The sequence below is a fragment of the Apteryx rowi genome, unplaced genomic scaffold (genome assembly GCF_003343035.1).
Source record: "Apteryx rowi isolate R43461 unplaced genomic scaffold, aptRow1 scaffold_27, whole genome shotgun sequence".
In the NCBI taxonomy this organism is placed as follows: domain Eukaryota; kingdom Metazoa; phylum Chordata; class Aves; order Apterygiformes; family Apterygidae; genus Apteryx; species Apteryx rowi.
Window position 1 is genome coordinate 1,402,070 of NW_020449085.1, and position 21,920 is coordinate 1,423,989.

At 43.3% G+C, this 21,920-nt stretch overlaps 2 protein-coding genes across 14 annotated transcripts in view; one reads left to right on the forward strand and one right to left on the reverse strand.

Moving 5' to 3' along the window:
* Positions 1-4,306, forward strand: part of BBS4 (Bardet-Biedl syndrome 4) — a 45,386-nt gene extending 41,080 nt beyond the window's left edge. For 8 of the 10 annotated variants that reach the window (XM_026068347.1, XM_026068341.1, XM_026068339.1 and 5 more), the window contains one exon: positions 648-3,190. In XM_026068347.1, coding sequence (XP_025924132.1) covers positions 648-799 — 152 coding nt within the window. In that variant the 3' untranslated portion in view covers positions 800-3,190. Of the gene's footprint in view, positions 1-647 lie in introns of all 10 variants that reach the window. The other 2 variants (XR_003253913.1, XM_026068338.1) reach the window with 2 other exon arrangements.
* ADPGK (ADP dependent glucokinase) overlaps positions 4,276-21,920 on the reverse strand; it is an 18,111-nt gene continuing 466 nt past the window's right edge. Inside the window, exons 2-7 of one of the 4 annotated variants that reach the window (XM_026068351.1) lie at positions 18,463-18,688; positions 17,084-17,146; positions 15,526-15,646; positions 13,286-13,482; positions 12,431-12,529; positions 4,276-11,547 (exon numbers count right to left, since the gene is read on the reverse strand). In XM_026068351.1, coding sequence (XP_025924136.1) covers positions 10,999-11,547; positions 12,431-12,529; positions 13,286-13,482; positions 15,526-15,646; positions 17,084-17,146; positions 18,463-18,688 — 1,255 coding nt within the window. In that variant the 3' untranslated portion in view covers positions 4,276-10,998. Of the gene's footprint in view, positions 11,551-12,430; positions 12,530-13,285; positions 13,483-15,525; positions 15,647-17,083; positions 17,147-18,462; positions 20,216-21,920 lie in introns of those variants that run through there. The other 3 variants (XM_026068350.1, XM_026068348.1, XM_026068349.1) reach the window with 3 other exon arrangements.

Genomic DNA, 21,920 nt, shown 5'->3' on the forward strand with positions numbered 1-21,920 from the left:
AAATGGGAGAGAGGTTCTGTACCCGTAAGGACCTGTTCCGTTTTTCACGCATGAAATAAACCTTCCACACAGGGAAGACAGACTGTCAAATAAAACATAACAGGAGTTTGGGGTTTACCTGAAGGACTTTATCATCCACATCGGAGAAGGGAGCTGGTTCATAGCAACAGTTGTAAGCCTAAAACTAAGTGTTGAAACAACTTCAGAATGGAAGTGTTCTGTTTTGATTTTATTCTGTAAGTAGCTACATTAACTGCCTGGAAACTTCCCCTGAGATAACTATAACTGTGAACTGAAAACCATAGTGTGGATTTGGTTCCAGCTTGAGTACAGACTAGCTTTGATTGAACTAAATTTAACTCATGCTTTGGACAGGAATAATGAGGTTGTAAGTGACTTCTCAGCTGCCCAGCTGAGCTAATTACTGTACCTTAACTTCCCTTCAGTAGGACTTTAAGTACTGTAAGAACTCTGGCTGGAAAACTCACAAAAGAATTGAGTGCTACTGATAAGCTAATGCTAGATTAGAATACAGGTGAGGGTAATTAATAGCCGTGATTGTTGTGTGTCTTCATGCCGCTTGGAGTGGCAAAAGAACGGACAAGACGTGCAGTCATACAGTTGCTGTAACTGTGTTCTCCCCTCAGGTGCTGGAGCATCAGCTCCCCTTGCAAAGCCTCCCTCACTGCCTCTGGAACCAGAACCAGGCTCGGAAACAGGCCCCGAGGAGACCACAGCTCCAACAGAAGCTGAGGAACGAAGGAAAGAAAAGCGCAAGAGCAGGCAGGCAGCGGACTAGAAAGGACTCCGGCCAGGACAGGCAGGCATGTCTCCGGCACTGCCTGCTGAGCTGTGGGGAAAGGCACCTGCCACCCCCACCCCAACCCACGGTGGCTTCAGCCCACTGTCAGTTTAGTCTAAACACAGCTGTTTGCTGATAGTGATTTTAGCACATGGTCTCTGCCTTGTCCCAAGGAGTCTTTGCAGCAATCGGAAGAGGTTCCTACATAGCTACTGTTAGCATGGTCGCACCTCACCTCAAGCGACTGGAAGGTGGAGATCCTTCACTCCACCAGGGTTGGCTGTCTTCAGTGTTCAGGTGTAAGTTCTCCAGAAGGATGCTGAGGCCATACAGTATATTTAGAAAAAGCCAGCAGCAGTGACTTAGCACCTTGGGAAAATGAGAACGCAAAGAGGATCAAACCCTTCCAGTGGCTAAACTTGTCAGCAGCTGAGGAAGCTCTACACAAGCTGTAGTAAGGTCAGTGATGATATGCTTGGAGAGGGGGAGAAGCTAGAACGCCTCGCCAGTGTAAGTGCAGAGTGGTAGGCCCAGCCTGGCACTGGCACAGCCTGGCTCCTGGGAGTGATGAGCTTTTCACTTGGAGTTTCACAAGGATGAGACTTTATAAATACTTTCCCAAGGGTAAAGAAAGGAGATTGTTCAGGCAGGGAGCTGAAACAGTCGGGAGCTGTTACTCCTTACCAGGGCTTCTACTAGCAGGGCAGGGCCATGGCCACAAAGTGAGAGAGGCACTTTTAGAGCGCGTGTTTTTGTTTTGGGTGGTTGTTGGGGAACACGGTGGAGCTAGATAGCAAAAGTGAGCTGTTCTGCCCTGAGGCAGTCGGGCCGTTAACACGCAACCTGCTGGAGCGTGGATGGCCAAAGGAGACCTGCTGCACCAGCGGTGCTAATGCCCTTGCACGTGTTCTGTTCTAGCAGCACGTGTGTTGGCCAGCTAGTGATGCTGGACTCTGTTTCTCCTAAATACTTCTATCCATTTCCATAGGAAAGTTGAAATTAATTTTCCCAGGGAGGAGCATACTACCAAGTCTTCTCCTTTCCCCCCTCCAATCCTGAGGCAGTGAATTTACTTTCTACAAAGAACTAATACTACCTGTTAGGCTTAGCAAGTCCCAGACCACTCTGGCGCAGGCTGACCCAGCTTCTTTAGGGCTGTTCACCTTCCGATCCCAGGATCACTCTTTGTATTTCTTGAATCCAACTGGAGCAGCGCAGAAGTCTGCCAGGGCCAAATTCCGAACTGTTTGCTGAGAAACAGGGTAAATGAGCCTCAACTAAGCTCTGTGCTCATGCAGTTAAAGTCCTTCCTTTAGAATTAGTATTGCACATAGGAGTTGGGGGGGGAGATGGAGACAAAAAAGCAAAGCTTTTCAGGAGAGAAGATATGGTCAGCTTCAACACTCACTTTAAAGTGTTTTCATATGACAACAGGCACACTCTGAATAATTTAGTTTGCCCTCCTTACAGTAGCTTTTGGGGAGAAATAATTTATGCTATCTGCAAGAAGGCAAAGCATCCCATTGCTGAGTGAAGAAGGGAATTTTAATGCCTATGTGTTACTGGAGATGTTATGAAAATATTTTTATACTGGAACAGAAAAATCTAGCTTTCCTTCCTCTGCTGCTACCATTTTGCTGTTTCTGGATGTTGTCTAGAGCTTGATACAGGTCTTCAAAACAACTGCTTTTGGGCACTAAATAGACCATTCTCCTTTACAAAAAGAGCCAGTAACTGGGTTAAGTGCAGTTTCTCTCTTCCTCTTCTCTGGGTGCAGAGAAAAAAAATGCATAAAGTTAACGTTGCTGTAGGAACTTTTGATCCGAGTTTCCCAAACAGAGCATGTAGCACTTCCCCCAGTGAAGCTGCAGCTTTGGGCTCAGTATATTCACCGGTTAGGCTACTGAGTTTTTTAAAAATAAATTTCCTGCTTTTAGTGCTGTACTGTTGCATACTATCACTCCATAATTAACATGTGCAACAGAGCAAGGTTAGTAATGGGATCCTCTCTGCAGTAACAGTGTAAAAGCTGTGCGACCAAGGCTCTGGGTACATCAACATCCCTCAGTTGTGCTTTCTGGTTAGCAGCCRTTATCCAGAATGACATTAATGCATCTTTAGGAACCAAAGTGCTCTCCTACTCTCTGGAGAATGCTAAACGAGTAGGAACCCTTCACTTTTCCCACTGTTTTGACTGGCAAAACTGCCTGCTAATCTCAACTGTGGCTTTTTTCAGTCTCTCCTCTTCTGATTGGTTTTGCGTTGGTGCAGCCTCCCCGTTGCACTCCTGTAAGGTTCCCCTTCTGCTTGGAGCTGAAGAAAACAAGAGTTTCTTTTGTGAAGCGCTGGCAAACGTAAACAAACCAGACAAGAAGCAGTGTAAGTCAGGTACAGTGCAGCTATTTTATTCACATTAAACTTTTTACACTGAAGGTTACTGCAGCGTAATGGGGTGCCTGTGAAGAAGAGGCAAAGATTGCAGAGCGAGGGTGGGCAGGGTATGGGAACTCTTTACTTTACCCCCAAAACTTTAGTTCAAGGCAACTTTTCCTATAACGATTGCTTGGTATAGTCTTTTAGTCTCACCGTAAAAGCTTTCAAGCTATAGAAGTTCCAGCACAAGGAATGGTGACCAGAAGAGAGTGATTGCAGGCAAGTGAGCACCAGCGCTGCTGCTGAAGGAAGGCTGAGTTTTCCATCCATCTGCTTGTCACTCTTTGTTTTGATGTTACTGGTTAATTTATCCTTTTTACAACAAGCAGAAGGCAGGGGAAAGCAACTGAAAGACTGTAGCATTAGGAAACCAGTTTGCTATATTCACTTGGTGGGAGCAGCCCTTGTCCCACAGGTGGCCGTAGAAGCCTGGTCTGCTTACAAAACACCTTTATTCTCAATTCCCAGCCCACCGGAGGCACAAGGAACAGCCAAAGATCTAACTCTCTTCTCTCACCCAGTCCCACTTGTGCAACCTGTTAGCGTCTTGGCTGCTAAGATGCTTTTATAGGTAAAAGTACCATGGGGTGTACTATAGTTGCAGGTACTGTAAAGGTATTTAAAATATACCTCTTAAGTAAAAAGCTCAGGCAGATGATTAATATATTTTTTCTTTCCATGAACAGAAGCAGTAGCACCTTGTTACTTTCTGGATTTGACCAGAGCAGAAGGGAGCTTCATGTCTAAGGAAGCATTTTTAAATATGTAATTACAGCTGGATAATAAGTAGAACTGAAATTCCTTGTCCCATCTCCTGTCCTCCCCCTGAGTATTCTGGTGATGGCATTTGCCTACAGTAAATTCACAGTAGTTATAGTCTAATACCAACTGTATAGAGAGCTCTTACGCTAGCTAATGATGAGAACTGAAATTAAGCGAGAGATTTTTCAGCAGGACTGTACTAAGTCATTTAGGGATTTTGGAAATCCTACCTTGTGCTCCAAAACCTGCTTCTGGCATCAGCCATAATTCTAATATTCTTTTTCCCTCCATAATTGAAAGAATAAGATGGAAAAGAATAATCAGCTTGCTTTTAGGGAAGTAGGAACCATCTGCTTTAATGATTTTTTTTTTTTTCTCCTTCCTGGAAAAAATGTATATCGTAACCCAGGTTCAGTCATACTGCTTGTGGCATAGACTGCAGTTTTTTACTTCCTCATAGGGAAGGGACTATAAGACACTCAAAAAGCAAAGATCAGGCAGCAAGGCCTTGCTTCAGCCAAGAGTTACTGACCAATTCATCCAGCAATTTGTATTAAAACAGACAACTTCGGTTCTGAGGACCCTGAGACAACAGGATGCTGCTCTGTTATGGGCAGCATTACTGTATACTTGCTACGGTCCTGTGCTCTATCTATCTTGATTGCCCAAATGTGGCCACTAACAGAAGATGGAACAAGGTAGGTTCAGTTCTTATGTTAGACATTCAAAATTTAGACTTCCCAAGTGGGAAGTGGGTTTCAGCTGGCAAAACCTTTGCTTTAGAGACAGTCAAACCTTAGAGCTGAATGAAGAAAAATCAACTTTACTAAAATAATAAGCTCTACACATAAATGTACTACTACTACTACAAAAAAAAAAAATATAAAAGTACTTCATCTGCCAAGACTATTTTATATAATAGAAAACACAGTTCTGCTACAAGGAAAGCTTTATCACTCCCTCAAACCAAATCAGTGTTTTCTTCAGTGGTTCTTAATGAAAAATACAGGTGAGATTTGAACCCAGTTTTATCCAGCTGGCTGAGGAGCAGTTTTCCTGAGCAATTCTTAGGGGAGACTTTCAGGATTTTTTTTCTTGTTCCCTCTGCTCCTCCCCTGCATTTTAATGAGATCATTCACCCTTAGCTGCCAGCATTTGTATTCTTCAGCTGCCATGAGCTCTTCTCAGTGCTGGCTGCTACCAGGTTCGGCTTTCAAAGCCACCGCAAGCTGTTTGGAGCGTATGCCTTTCGGAGTTTCTGGCACAGAAGGCAGTGGCTGTGCATGCTGTTTCCAACCTGCACTTGCTCCCTTTGTTGAAGGAGCCTCAACGCTCCCAAACGGTCAGACATCCTACAAGAGTTTGGATCAGTAACTCCCTGAGAATTCAGTTCAGATCCACCTGAGATATTATGCAAGAAACTGTTCCATCTGTTATGGAAGAGAACTTAATCTGACATCTCTGAACAGACATGAGAACACTCATTCCTGGGATGCATGAAGGCCAAGATAAAGCTTGACTAAAGGGCTTAATCAGACTCGGTGTTGCTGGAGCAGAAAGACAGGAGTGAGGCCAGAGAGCAGTGCAAGGGCTAGTCTAGGTAAAAAGAAGGCTTGTTCTGCCTCATAGCACTCAGGAGTTTTAAAAATAAAGAACAAAGATAACCTTTACTATTCCCACTGCTCTCTTTAGTAAGCTCACTAGTGCTTGAAGGAGGAATGCGAGACAATCTTTGTCATGGCTTCCATTTTAGCTAGCTGCTCAAAGACAGGAGGTACGTGGCTGTGAGCTTCCTTCGCTACAACGGAACATACAGGCGGGGGTTGTTCTGCTGAACGCCTGTTCTCCTGCTAGAACAGTACTCTTCTTGCTGTAGCTACTTAGAACAGTATCCAAGTTTGAATTACGGGCAGTGCCTATATGGTTGGTGGTGAATGCAGTTCTACCAACACTATTACTCAGCAAGTCTATAGACATGTAACTTTTTTTTTTTTTTTAAAAAACACAAAACTACCACTTTGCTATGATCATGGTTTTAAAACATAACTGTGTGCTTTCACCAAAACATCAGTTGTGCCAGAGAAGAGTGCAATTAATATGGCTTGAAACAAACATTTATGTTCAAACATGGGTTTAAGTCAGGACATATGTATATGAGCAATCGCCCTAAAGCTATTAAAAAAAAACCCCTCAGTATTTTCCCTCAGTTTTACACTGTTCTTTCAATTGTATTTAAAATCTTGATGAGTTTCCTTAAAACAGAAATAGTAATGTAACACATTGGGTGACAGAAGTACTTGACAGGACCACTTCAGAACAGATTGCCCTGAGCGTGTGCATCAGCACCTCATGCCAGATACCAATGCAGAAGCAGTTTAGCTGCTCACTAGTTGACAACGGCATTAACTTTCAGCTAAGCTGCAAGCAAGAGCCCAACAGCACAGATGTTTAAACAGCTTCTGGGGTAATTGGAATGAATTACGCTGCCTTTTACCATTCTCAAAAAAAGCTGTGTCCCAGTATTCATTTTTACTTTTTTCAGAACACGGCTGGAGTGGTCACACGCAATTAAGCAGTTCCTGATAGTTTAGTATATGATTACAACACACATGCATGTGCCCACACACGGAGCCAACCCCAGTTACCGTCAGTGGATTTCACAGTTTAAGAAGCCTTACTTTTTATATCTATTATAAGCCCCTTGCATTTCAGAGGTGGCTGCAAGATGCCACCTCCACCTTAGTTTAATTAGTCTTAATAAACCTATACAGAAGATAGCTGATGGCAAATACATAAACTGCTGGCAGTTTTCTGTTAGTTGTGGTGTGGACTTAGCTCTCTGCTGATATACAGCTTTTGGATTTCAGTAGCTGAGAAGTGGTGTCGGGCTCTAAATCAAGATCTAACAAGGTTCAGAGCAGTTGATATGGTCTTTTTCAGAGGAAATGCATAAAGGCTAAGGAAAAAAAAAATTAGCATTTGTTCTGTAAAAGGAACTTGCAAGAAAAGAACAAACTTAACCAGATCTCACATGTCGCAAGAGGAGATAACCAAGAAGCATGGAAGTAAAGAAAATCAAGTAATTCCTTAGCAACACTGTGAAACTCCCCCAGACAGAAAACAAAAAGCCTTTAAACTGCAAAAGAGTTGGATTTGGAATATGCTCTTCCATGGCCAGGCGGCAATCACACGTCACCATGGGTACAGCGGAGGAGCAACAACATACCGTTTCAAGGACTACCAGCCTCCTGCGGTTCACACATCTCAAATAACCTGCCGTCTGACCTTCAGGAGGCAACACGCGCTGGAAACGGTGTCGCGTTTCATTGGAAATGAGATACCAGCAATTACTTTTTATGATCAAAGGCTGGAAAGAAAAAAAATAACGTGGCTGTACTGGCTATCGGTACTCAGAAGTGAAATACCAACGTTGCACAAGCCCTCTCGTCTACAGAGCCACTGGYGTACTCTCACAACGATGAGGTTGTGTATGGCGTCAGCAGCGAACTGTGTGTGAACAAACATTTCCAGTGGAAACCCTTCGATTCAGGAGCACAAGGCTGGCTGAGGTTTGAGTCATCTCTCAGCGTATGACTAAAGCACGAGAACAAGAAGACTTTGCAGAGGAAGAGAGGATAAGGACAAGGAGAAAGCAGAGATCGTTTCAAAGCTGGTTTTAAAACTTTGGTATTTTTGCAAGCTGTGTCCTGATGGTGAATCCAGATCTGGATTTTTACAGTTAGATAAGTTTGCTAAAAACCTCTCACCTACCAAGGACTTTTGTCTTTTACAACCAACAGGAAAAAAAAAAAAATCCCCCCCCCCCCAAACAGGTCACAGGACCCTCTAAAAAGAATTGTTTAAGTGCTCATAAGAAAAAACAGGACACAACAGCCTTAACTTTTCAGATGTGCTCCAGCTGTTTTTCATAGGAAAAAAAAAAAAAGCAAGCCCAAGAGCACCAACGGTACTGCAATGGGGACAGTCAAAACACCAGCCTCGAAGGATAAGTCCCCCTTAAACTGATTGATAGGTATTTCACTAGAGCTTAAACACACAAAACCCGCCCCACTAGATATTTCCATTTCTGTTGTTCAGCAAAGGCTGCTGAAGACGGAGCAGCCTTGCTTCACTGTCACTATTGCTACCGCGCGTGGGCGTCCGACAGCCTGCGCGTGCAGGAGGATTTCAAGAGAGTCTGCAACCCTCCTTCTAATTAAGTTTGGAAGGCAGAAGGCAGCTAAGCGCATCAGGTTCACAGCATGTGAAATACAGAGTGAAGAAGGGCTGCTGGGTGCCGCCATTCAGTGCAGTTTTATTATCATATAGATTGTTTCAAAACTTAATCAGGGATACCAACAGCATATCTGATTAACAGGTCACCCTTGTTAAGAATTATCCTTGCTAAGTGAATTTGGTGAGCAGGCAACCTGACAGCGAGAGGCCTGATCAAAGCAGCTAGATACGCAGATGCAGCAGCAGTCTAGCCGTCACAAGCTGCTTGCGCTTGAGAAGGGACTCGTGCTGCCAGGCGTTCACAGCACGCTGACAAATGGCCAAAGGAGAAGTATCATCACCCAGTGAGAAAGAACAGGCGCAACAGGGAAGGAGTTCTTAATAGTTTAGGAGAGTTTAGTTGTTAGGCCCAGATAAACTCTCAGCAATAAACTCATTTCATACTTACAGCAGTTATTTATTTGAAATAAATAGCTTAAAAAAGAAAAAAGGCCTGTAACACTCCTGCTAAGAGCAAGCATAACTTACTCTTGGACAGGTTCCGTTAGTGCACTTGCACGATTTTAAGTGGCCCTAAGGCAATGACAGTCCAACAAGCCTAGTATCTCAGCAAATGTTTTTGGAAGAGAGAGATGAAATACAGCAGCAGGACCATTGCTCATAACAGCTTGTGTGTATTTAGCTTTGTTTTGTTTCCCGCTCGAGAATCCACCCAGCTCGGCCTGATGTCAAGAAAGCGGGACCCATCATAAGCAAAGATTTAATTCTCCAGCTGGTTGGATGCACGGCCTTCGGTGGCTCTAGGGGTGTTGTGCCAGAAGGCCATGATCAAAGGTTGCAAAATAACCCTGCTAATGGCCTCAGACCTTTTAGATGGCTCAAAGCAGTTTTTTTTTTAATATATATTTTTCTTTAGAAAGACTAAAACAGAGCTCCAAGTCCCATGCTACAATTTATCAAAAGTAAGTTCTGGATAGAAAGACTTCCAGTGTTAAGACGATCCCTCATGGAGATAAATGCTAAGACCCAAGGGAAGATCAGGGTGGTCTAAGCTACAGAACAGCAAAGTGCTGACTGGGTCTCTCCTCCRGTACTACAGAGCAGACTTTCCTCAGAGGGGAAGGAGAAGTTAAATACACCCTGGCAGACAGTGTTTTGTGTTAAGTCAGTACAAGTTACAACAACTGTCAGTTTTTATCCTTACAGAGCTTTCACAATGGCTTTCTCCAACAGGAGAACGTCACCGACAGCAACATGACAGCAGTACTGTAACCGATCACTCCAGCCGAAGTGATATGGACTCCATATCRCTCCCCTCCATTCAGATGCAAAGACTGGCCATAAGTGACCTCATACAAATTCTCGTACAGTCCTGGCTTGCATAGATATGGCGATTGCATTTAATTTAGTTATACTGAAAAAATTTGTATGATGGCTATGCAAATACATTTAAGTTCCTGGAAGGAGACAGACAACACAGAAGATCCTGTGCAATTGCTAGGGTGCTACTCTCAAGAGGAAAAAATATAAACAAAGTATTTAACAAGATTTCTAAACTAGCTATGCCAAGATACTAGGCATCATTTGGGTGATAAGACACACAAGTTCTAATTTTTTTCATTTCAAAGGCTGTCCAGAGCAAAAACTATTATCAGTGACTTCATCCAAAATAAAAAGAGCCTCATTTCAGTCTTACCTGGAAGGCGCTGTCACAGCTTTTTAGCCCCTAGAGGGACCATGCCTAATAACTTAACCCTTCCGAATGCAACGCAGGGAAACTGAAGAAAATTGCACAACAGTTCTCAAGCAAAAATTTAGTCTCCAGCATCCAATAGCTTTTTTGTAAGCTGGAAGAGATCAGATATAAGCACCTACTGTTAGCAAAGGAAGCAAGCTGTGAGCCCCTTTGGCTGAAACTCTTGGTATTTAGTGTATAACTAACCCAGGTAAAGTTCTGGGATTAACCCAACAAGTAAATAAAGCTGCTCCCCCAAACATAAACCCTGATTATCTTCACTTTTATTTGCCCAAAAACTAAGTGCAGGCTACTAGGGCTCAGTTGAAAACCCTAAGTCACAGAGACAACCAGATAGCTACCCAAAACCACCTTTGCAGTCTTGAGTCAGGTTTTCTCTGTGCATTTAAGGAGTAGGTACAGTGTGCATCACATTTCAGGACTCTGGCTCCCTCTGATGCTGGGGGCACTGAGGTTGAGAGGTAATTTTGTCAGTAAGAGATTTCATCATCACACCAAGCAAGCAGAAGGTTTGCTCTTGCCCTGTAGCAATGTGCCGTGAGGAGATAATGCAAGAGCCTTTTATTTTTACTTTATCAGAAGCAAGACAGGGCCGAGGACTGCTGTGCTCTCCCTGGGATTCATAAGCAGGAAATCCTCCTGGCTGCTATACTTTCAAGCACTAACGGACAAGACCGATTCGTGGTTACAAACAGCAAACCTGCTCCAAACAGGGATTTGGATACTCATTTCCCTCCCCACATGCTTAAGACAAAGAAAAGCCAGTCTTTTCTTTAAAATACTAAAACCTCTGCACTTAAATGTGAAATGTTCGAGTCACTGCCAAGTGACTGGAATGTATCTGACAGCTTATACCTGGAATTATTCTTTGGCTCTTTTTCAGTTATATCCAGAAAATGTATCACGCCCTAATTCTATTCCTATACCACCACTGGCTGAAATCCTAATGAGAACACCGCGATTCCTCAGACACTGTACAGTACTGGAGAAAAAGTAGGGTCTTAGTCTTCTACTGAGGATATACTTCTGAATATAGTAGTCCTTCAGCTGAAATAGCATCCCCAAGTCCCACGGTCCGGACAGGATCTTTGCACACCAAAACAGGAGTGAAGTGGAACGAGACACCTTCTCTGTGCCAATGCACTACTGGCTCATCTGGGTTTAAAGATATTTTGGAGGGTGCCTCTGTCTGGGAGGTCACAAACTCCAGAGGAGCTTTAAGGAAGACTTTGCTGGTATCAATGGTCTCGGTTGCACAGGCCTGCGTCCCTGCTGCTCTAGCTCCAGCAGCCACAGCAGCAATCTGGTTGCCCCAGTACCCATCCACTGTCACAAGGATATGATAGGCCAGGGTGTGGAAGTGGATCCGTGTGAGATCAGAGGCCCTGTCCGTGGTTCTCCCGTGCTCCTTCAGGATCCAGAAGAGGATGTCACTGACTACACCCACATCGGGAACCCCGTTCCAGGAAGCAAGGGAGGCGTGGGGACCAGAGGCAGACTGCGTGAGGAACAGCAGCTCCTGCTCATTCAGCCCAATAGAGTTCACCAGGGGAAAGACCTGCTAACAGAAATACAGGAACAACAGTTTTTCCTTCACACATAAAATCAGTGCGACACCAGGGCGCTATCACCAGGCAGGAAAATGTTGAATGCCAAGGGTGCGTGCTCATTTTGTGTAATTAATTTTCTAGATACACTCTTTGACATTAACAAGTAACAGAACATCAGAACTACATGAAACACTCCTAACACTGAGGTTAGAGTTGTGTCAAATTAAACAAGGGACCAGCAGGATCTGCAGGAAAAATTCTGCACAAAGTTTGAGTTTTGTATTAAAAATGGCTCAAATTCAAATCCTGGTTTTCTTCTAGAAAACAGCAAGCCTGCTAAATCCAAACCAACTGAGGTTACTTGTCTCTGTGAAGCTGTGAGTATTCTCTAGGGCCTGCCTCCCCTCTACAATTGCTAAAAATCTGTCTTCATTTCAGAAAAATAGATTGCACCTCTATCTGTATGGTAAGTCTACTGAATGCAGCTGCTGAAGACTTCCAGATTTGCAAAAAGGCCTCACTTCTTGCTGAAAATGGCCTGATGATCAACTGAGCGAGGGCCATCAAATTGTGAGATACCTTGTAACTGGAACTTCCCACTGAGACTTTTTCAAAAGGAACACCCTCTCTAAGGTAAAGAGAGCAATCTGTCCTCTGCTAAGGCAGAAGCCATTACAGCTCTCCTTTGCTGCAGAGGAGATCGATAACCTTAGTAGAGGAAACCCAAGTGTTCAGAAAGCAACAGCAGACATTAAACCCACGTTCTCCATTTCTCTCCGACAGGACAGCCGTAATTCTAAGTCTTCATGTATATAATCATCTACCAGTTGTGCACTGTGATGCTGAAGAAAAGGTAACTGATAAAAGAGCATATCCTATCATTTTGGTTACCTGATGCATAATGTTGCTCATAAGATCCTGATCAGTCATACTGGCCAATTCCAGGTGTATGGGAATGTCAGTAGGGATATCAGATATGGACGCCACAGCCTGCAGAGGTAGAGAAAGAGAAAAAAAAACCCAAACACATGTTCATTAAGAAACAGAATGGACAAAGGGGTTTTGGCCCAGAAATGCACATTGTTTAATTTTTCCATATATGGATTTAATCAGGATTCTAAATGAGATTTCTGACAAGTGCCAGAATGTACTGTTAAGAGAAAGTAGTAAAAACAACCATCAGCCTTCAGAATCCCAAAGCAGGAAAACTACATCTAACCCTAATCTGCACCCAGCTCAGCATTTTTCTAATAGATTAAATCGGAGATCTCACAAACCTCATTGAATCAAGAAGGGCACTCAGCTGTAAGACAGGCAAAGATCTGTAAATAAAGAAAAACTCAGCGTAGCTCATYTGGGCTCAGATAAGGAGATTCCCTCTTGGATTATCTAACGTAAATGATGCTTAAAAAAAAAAAAAAGAAGTCTTGATTATAGCCTTGATCATCTTAGTATCTAGAATAGAAAAAGTGCAATTCAGCCACTGGATAAGCTCCAATAACTAGGTAGATCTATCCCAACCGGACAACCAGAGCATAACTTCTTTTTTCCCCCCTAGACAACCCACTGAATCCAAGAAACATTAGTCCTACAGTTCATGTTCTTTTAGCATGCAATAGTGAGAAGATCTGTGGGAGATGTGAAGACACAGCCTAATTACAAGTTCAAACCTGGGAAACCAAGAGTTTCCCATGAAGTGTTTGTTGGAATGGAAATTAAGGAAACACTGATGTTTAAGCATCTTACCTCCAGAAGTCGTCTCTGTCGCATCTCCTTGCTCTGGCCCTCCATCATGTGAAGTCCTGAGAGTACCACAAGATCTGGCTGAAATTCATCCAAGCTAGACACAAACACTTCCAACATATTTAAGGCGCCATTTGATACGTCATGAGAGAAGATAAAGCGGTTGGCATTGGGTGCTTTCACTTGTCCCCACTCTTCACCTAGGGTGCAGCAAAGAAAAAGAAATCAACTGTGAAAGAAGCAAATCAAATCACACATCTAGAGATTATTTTGGGGTAGCCTGCTGGAATCTGAAGCCATGGTTTCACAACATGACTGTGTCAAATTAACAGCTGCCTACTACCAGCAGTGACAGAGGTCCTTCTAACATCCTTTCTCATTCATTCTCTTCATTTGCTCCCTCTGCCTTGCTTAGATGCTTGTCTGATCACAAGGTAAATTCAATATTTGTTTGTTTTTGCCAGGTTAGCTTTCTGCTGTTTTAATCAGTTGTATTAGTTTGCTATGCAATTAGGTAAGCGTCACAGCCAGCTCAAGCCAAACAGTTGGAGCATGCAGAAAATGTGAAGAGAGAGGAGACCTCCCCTTTTTGGCAACAACCACCTGATAGTTTGACTCACACTGCATCATGAAAATATACCCTGAACAACACTCATGGCTCTTACTACTCCTGACTGGGCAGCTCCTAAAAATGATCTGCAGAATAGGGCTGGATCAGTGCTCAATGGGCAAACTGCTTTATTCCTGGATAAGACCACAAACAAAACCTGTTTCATGGGCTCCATCTCCCAGACTCTGAGCCATGAGAGAACAGAGTAGCAACAGCGAGCCTAAAGAGGATACAAATTACACAAGTCACAGTCCAGCTGGTCTGCCCTCACCAGCTCTCCCCATCCCTACAAGCATCTTTAATCAGACAGCAAACGATTCCCTGTGCCCATTATGGTAAATGGGCAAAAAGAAATGTAAGGGAATAAATAAAACAGAGAGGACAAGGGCAGCCTTGGGGAGGCAGAGAATGTAGAAAAGTGATATAGCATGATTTGAGCTTTTTTTTCTACTTATAATTTTAATAGATGAAATATTTCTGAACAGAAACTGTTGAAACACAAGCATTTTTGAGGTTACTGCGGACAATCTCCACCCTAGAACCAGCACGCATGCTTGCTCACTCAGCTCTCCCAGACTGTATATTGGCTATCTGTGGAGAATATGACCAGTGTTTGTGGAAAATCCATTAAAACACATCAAAAGCGACAGCACTGCCTTCTCTTAAGGGAGGGAAAAAAAATCCCCCCAAACTGACAACAGACAAAGTTCCATCTAGGAGGAAGACCCCCAGCCTAACTGCTTCTTACAAACTGGCTTCATAAGGAGGGCAGGTCTCACTTGAGCAGAGATGCTGAGAAAAGGAGACATCATATATTAGCATATCTGCTAATGAGGATGCTTCCAGGAGCCAGAAGAGTCGGATTTACTTAAGATTAGTGTATTTTACACTGGCTACTGTGTAACAGCACTTGTCAGTTGTAATAAACTAGCCTTGGCCAGGAGCCCTAAGTGGACACAGGGTGCTGCTCCACATTAGTTTTGCTGCTGGAAAAGTTTAATTAAAGTGGTTCTTGCCTTCGCTCCTTGCCAAATACTCCCTCTTCTGTCACACCAATATAATTATTTCTGAAACTATGGTTTGAGACAGGATCTGTGAAACGATTCAGGTTAAAAAACAGCAAGAAAACACCTGCACATTTATTTTAGCCATTACATTAGGGCTACCCCGAATTTCATCTGCATGCAGTTAAATGGTACCTCTCTGTTTACAGAGAGCACTACTAGATCATTTTAATGTTAATATAGCTTTAGAATTACACCGTCTATGTACTTCATTCTAATGAGCTCTACCACAATGCAGTGAAAAGTCCACTTTGCTTCTGTAGGTTATAGCATACAAGAATACAGAACCAAAGGGATGGCAATGGAGCAGCATGATTCAGTATTTACAACAACTGTATTACAAAGGAAAAAAAGGTTTCTAAAGAGTTTAAGATGTCTGTTTACCCACCACAGCTCTCTGAAGTACACGGAATTATCAGACTAGCCCAGTGACAGCTGCTAATATTGATAACTTCTACAGTACTTCTGGAATTAGCTGATTCAGAGGAAGTTCAGAAAAAACTTTAAACCCACAAATATCTTATTGATGTTCAGGGTTCCCATCTAACATTCCGCCTTTGGCAAGGTACCTGCTTGATACTCCAAGATAAGATGGAATTCATCTCTTTCCTGCATAGATTCAGGTGGCACAACTAAATTGTCATCAAGTAGTTCATGAAGTTTAGGACCAACTGGGCCACAAAGGAGGATCTAGAAAACAACAACAGAAAAAAAAATATATATATATATATATTTATCAAGGACTGATCCCCTGACATGTCCCTGCCAGCATTTTGGTGCATCTAAATAGCTATTCTATTTTGTGGAAAGCCATTTTATGGATTGGTCCCAGATTTGTTCATCTCTTGCCAGCAGTAGCTGATGTGTAAGATATTCTCCTACAGGAAAATATATTACTGGTTACACATTGTAGGGAAATCTTGACTTAAGCCGTCGCAGGATTAGAATCGATTGCCATTTGTTCTTATGACCATACTGAAGGATGGAGGATCCTACACCAATCTGTTTCAAACAACGTGGCCTCCACACAATCACCTGAAAACAGGAACTGAGTTTTACTAAACTAAGAGGAGAACAAACACTGAGAGGATCAGGACCACACTGGGATACGTATTTGATTTATTAGAGAGAATACAGAAGTCAGTAACTCTGCGGGAGCAATAAACAAGATACCATTACCTAGACAATAGACAGTAGATTAAACTTAAAAAACAAAACAAAACAAAAAACCCCCCAAATCCCACACACCCACAAAACCCCCCCACAAACCAGCTATGGCTTTCGAGTTTGTGAGGCATAAGACCTAGCAGTTGTGCCAGTCCAGCTTTTGCCACTACAACTCTGCTGTTGAAGTATGAGATGAGATAGCTAGGTACAGCTGTCCAGCGGAGCAGACTGCCCTCTTCCCACATATTCTTGCCACCTCCAAGTGGGGCATTTGCATTTGCACAGCCCTGCGGCGTACAAGAACAGGAATCCGATCCAACTGAAAACTAACCTGTCCAAAAACACCAGTTTTCAGTCAGACCGCATACTAGCGCCATCACAACAGATGAGGTGGAACAGGCAGCTGGGAATAAGCCTGGATTGCCCTTTGCTGACAGCCTGAGCTCAAATTTAGTGTTGGTGATGGTCTTGTTCTGAGCAAGAGTTTGAACTAGAGACCTCCAGAGGCTTCTGCTAACCACGAAACCCCATTCGAGTACTGTGTTGGACAAGGTTGGCTGAGATGTAATGACTGTCTGTCACTGAAAGAGGCAGTCCCATATCAGCCTCCTTTTCTGGCCCCATGTTCCCTTGCAGTCAGCTCTGGCACTCATTTGACCCTTCGGTGAGCCAGTTCAGGTCTCACTAAACTGGCAGGCTACAACTGATTGTCTTTTTACAAGGCTAGAGTTTTTATTTATTTATTTTAACTATTTTGGGAGCTGAATCAGGTCTGTGGAAGTTGCAACAAGCCCTAGCGGTGACACAAAGAAAAGCATTGAACTGCCCTTCAGAGGCAGTGAACCATTCGACTGGTTCAACTGTGGTGTTCAACCATACCCTGACAAATAGATCGGACTGCAAGATCTTCACAATCTCATTAAAGACAAGCAAATAGTACAAAGTTTCTGGAACACTTACCTTCAGGTCTGGATTTGTTGCAAGCTTCTGACCAATAAGAGCAGCATTTCCTCCTACATAAAGCTGTAAAACAGATCAGGCAGATATGTGCATTCCTTTGCTTTGATAGCTTTATACATGCTTGGTGCTCAGTATAGGCTCAAGATTTTAGTATTTGAGAAAAAGTTCTAGTATCAGAGAAGTTAATGAAGCTTACTGGGGCTGAAGGCAAAATCATTTTACAATTCTCTGTCAGATCTGTTCTTAACAATTTCAGTTTTGTCTTTTGCAACCCTGTACAAGTCAATTAATTCATAATATAAACAGTCTGTACTTCTATGTAGCATATTTTTGGCAATTCATAACTTATTTTTATTTTCAAGGCTGAGAAGCAGTAATTTAGAACTGTAACAATATTTCATCCAGTTTGAGATCAGTGTTAAACCTACTACTTGTGCTCACGTAAAGTGAGCAGAACCTTGAAAGCTTCTTCAGGTGAGAAAGTTCAAACTTTCAAGAAAACTCCTACATGAGCTCTGAAACCCAGAAATATAGATCATCATGAGGATCAGAGGTGCTGAAATAGCTGAGAAAACAGTGAGGAATTTAACTAATCAGGAAGATTTATGTGACTATATTGAGGAGTGACAGAAAACAGGATATAGAAGATTACAGCTAATAATCAAATGATTCCAGAAAGCCGATGTAGCAAATACAGTGAGAAACAAGGCAACACAGGAAAATTTTGACCAATAAAAGGAGCTCTTCCTGATTCTCAAAAGCAGCTGCCAAACTGCATATAAAGTAGCATTAAGCAGCTTGTAGAAATTAGCTAACTACCAAGTAGATATCAAACCAGTACTTCAGAAGACACAATGTAAATTAGAGCAATAGAACTTTGCTTTGGGAAAAGGAGGCTTCAGAAAGATTATTAATTGCTTTTTGTCACCCCCGCTTCTAGAGAGAATTCAAACCCTGCATTATGAGCCAGCATTTATAGGAGTGCTTGCAGCTCCTAATGCTTGAATCTATTTTCTTCCCACCTGCCTCATTACAAGTTAGAGTGGCATCAGGCCCACCTGGCTCCTATATAACAGCTTCAATATCTTCAAAAACCTCTTTAGTAGTATTCTTACGGAGGCATCTTGGATTGACAGAGCCAAATACATGCAGTTCAGTTTTAGGAAAACAAGCAAAGTATAGACTGCTCAAAACCCTACTGTTTGGGGTAGCTGCAGAAAGAGTCTGACTCTGTAAAGTCATTAATACACTCAAGCAACAGCATAGTTTTTTTCCCCMAAAATGATTTGCACTCTCACTAGAAGGAGAATAAGAGTCACAAAAGATGCAGAAAAGAAGAAATGTACTTGTCAAACCTTATCTTCAGTTGGAAAACACACCTGTGCATCAGGGTACTCGGAGGCTGTCTGCGCTATGTGATGGAAAGACTCCGCGTCACTGAAGAAGCGCTCAGCAGCTGCCCCTTTTTGCATGAAGTAAGCGAATGCTTCCTTCAGGTCCTGTCTGGAGTTCAACACAGCATGATTTTTTCCATCCCCAGGGTCAAGACCAAGCGCCTCTAACAGCTTCACACCAGACAGAACAACATCTACACAGGCGTTGACACTGAAAGAGAGAAAAAAAACGCATACTGGGAAAAATCTCATGTGTATTAGGGCACTTGCAAGGCAATACAGTGACGTCGCTTCCCAGGCCGTAATGACTGCTGTCAAGTGCTGTGCAGCCCTCCGGATAAGCAAGGAAAAAAAAAAAAAGAAAAGCCGGGGAGGGGGAAGGGATTCGAATTTCCTGAAATTCTCTGCTGAAGTGTTCTCCTCTTCACAGGTTTTATTCAGCACCAGCATTGCAGAGAAGGGATAGATTCCTAACATCCTACCAAAATTAAAACAAGACAGAGTAAGCTACTTATGTCCAAAGGTAGTTGCATATGTTGCTTCGTTTCTTCTCTTGCACTTGCTCAAAAAAGAACAGGCACAATAGTAATAGCAGGAAAATTAAACCAGTGGTAGCAAAACAGCAGCAGAAACAGCCAGAGAAATAAGAGGGCTGAGCTCCAGCTTCCCTAGTAAAGGCTCTCCCTCCTCCTCACTGCTTTCCAGCATGGAATAAAGGAATATTTCTTATTTATTGTTAGCACTGAGGACACTGGTTTTCTGTGCTCACAAGAGTTAGAACATTACTTTTATGAATACAAAGTTACCAAGATTTTCCCCTTACTCTTAAAATAAGAGTTTTTCCTCTACTGCTAGATTAAAGCCTACAAGCAATTCAGAACTGCTGAAAACAAAACTGAAAGTTTTTTTTCAAGTCAGCCTCTAGAGTTTCAACTACTGTTAACAAAACCAAGAACATGGATCCTTCTGTGTGTACAATGCTCCACACGCAGGCTGCTGCTGTTTATAAGAAGTAAGGAGCCCAATTTTTCAGCTGAAACATTCGAAAACCACACTTTCAAAAGTATCATCCCAAATTTCTAGAAACAGCGGGCTGCCTTCTCTCAAATAGTGAAACAGAAAAGCGCTGCAATATTTAGGAAGTTACAAGCACCATTTCAGCAAATCCAGACTTTAGGTAAAGTGTAAGCTGCAGCTCAAATCTTCCAGTCCCCATTTCTTATAAATTTCTTATAAGCACAGTGAGTCTAATTCAGAACAGAGAACACAAAAACTTCTGGGCTGGAACCAAGCCTCCGGGAAAGTCCTACATTCACTGCTGGTGTATTTTAGGGAAAGTTTATAGCACTTGTCCTTCTTTCCACTCCTTGGTTACAGATAGACAGTGATATAAGCAAGACATTTAGTGAGACTAGCCCAGCAATTACTAAAACATCTTCTGGAATTGTTTTCAACCGTGAGTTACGTTCTTCTGCCCCATGCTTCCATGACAGGGAGCCAAACCATCCGCACAACTTTGCAGGGTCTCCAGCTTACTCTGACACTCCAAATGCTTTTAGCCTATACCTACTTAAACGTTAGCTTGGAACGCACAGCCACATCCTTCCTTCTCAGTGACCTTTCTTGCRCAATTTGGGCCGCAACATGCGAAGGCTGCGTAATACAAAATAAAGGACATTAAAAAGCTTGAGGGTTTTCAGTGCAAAAGGTAATGCAGCTCATATTCTATCAGGAATCCTCTCTATCGTGCATCACCTCATGCACTAAGGAGAGAAAAATCCCCTTGCRCAGAAGGGAAAAAAATGAGACAATAAGGCTGAACAGCAGTTCAGCCTCAATTTCACCGCAGCAAAACATCAACAATCTTATATTTTAATGTATCATTAAAAACGCAAGATGACATAAAACCAAGTCACAGTTCTTTCAAGCGAGACACCTCTAATCATCTTCCAAGTGTCTTTCTTTTCCCTCCCTGCCATTTCTCTGCTAACACACTTCATGCTTTTAATATACTCCCTGAACAGCAGGGAGTAGGTACTAATGAACTGCTTTTGCTGATGAACTTTGAGGCCCTGGGTGTTTGGTGGAGATATATATATATATTTAGTCCCTTTAAAGCAACGAAGGAAGCAGGGAATAAACTGAAGATAACTGGCTCTTTTCCAGTAAAGGCATGGCGAAAGAGAAGACTAAATGAGGCACGAAAACCTGTTTGTCACATGCAGTGATTCAAGGGAGAAAGTCTGCATCAACCGTAACGCAAGAGCAAGACAGACTCCAGCTCACAGTGCATCAGCTATGCAGCCATTAGGGTAGAGTAACTTTCTTCCAACCCTTGAAGGTTGAATCTTCTGGTCAAAGTCAAGTTATCCTRTCATGCCCTTACATTTAAAAGGGAATGAATCAAGTGGTGTACATAACTGCAGTACTAGTGGTCAGACTTCGAACCAGCATTTAAGATCAATGTGATATTTCTGAACTTTTCCTTTACTCTCTTTCCAACTTAAAAAGAGAAAGGGGTTGGATTCATGCACACGCATGCGTTTTCAAAATCTATTCCCTTCTCCTGTCCCTGCCCTCTCTTCTTTCTTTCCTTTGCTTACATTACCTTCTCTACCTTCACTCAGTTTTCTCCACTTGTATCTTGAAGGYGTCACTCACTTCCCTACTTTATAAATGTGTCTCTCATACCTATATATTGCCAGGCTGTGCTCCCCAATTGGCACCTTCTAGGGAATAAGCCAGTAGCTCCAAGTCACTGAAACAGTCTCTCGATATAAAATCATTTTACAGACAGGCAAAGCAAGGACAAGAGAACCCGAGACAGCCTCATCAACCAGTTCTAAACCTTACAGCACACTTCARTCTCCGCTACGTAAGGTTTTCTGGACCATTAGTTCCCCTCAGCAGAGGTCCATCTAGGATTAAACAGCCCAGCAGTAAGGCGCCTGCACTCGCCGGTGGCTTTCTCTGGAAATGCCCCATCTGGAAAACTACAGGGCTGGAAAAGGAACATGCTACTTTGTAGAACACGTAAGAGCCCCGCCAAGACGTATGACCGCGTTAGCGCAGTATTTGCACGACACAGCGGCAAACGGTTTTCCGCAGCGAGTTTCCTGACGAGCCTCTCCTGCCTCCAGACAGGCAGCCAGAGCGCATGAGTCGAGGAGCGCGCGAAGGCACCTCGGGAGAGGAGCGCGAGCCTCGCTCTCGGGGCCTACGCCGGCACACGTGCCTGCAGCGCCAGCGCCTCGCGGTTGGTTCCCCGAAGCGTGCCGGCCGGAGAGGCAGCGCCTGCGTGTCAGCCTCGAGGATCCCGTGCACCTCCCGCCCACCGGGGTCTCCCGCAGGTGCAGACAGGGAACCGAAGCCGAGCACCCAGGACACGCACACCTCTGTACCCCAGCAGAGCAGCCCGGCCTGGGGGGGGGGGCGCCCACATG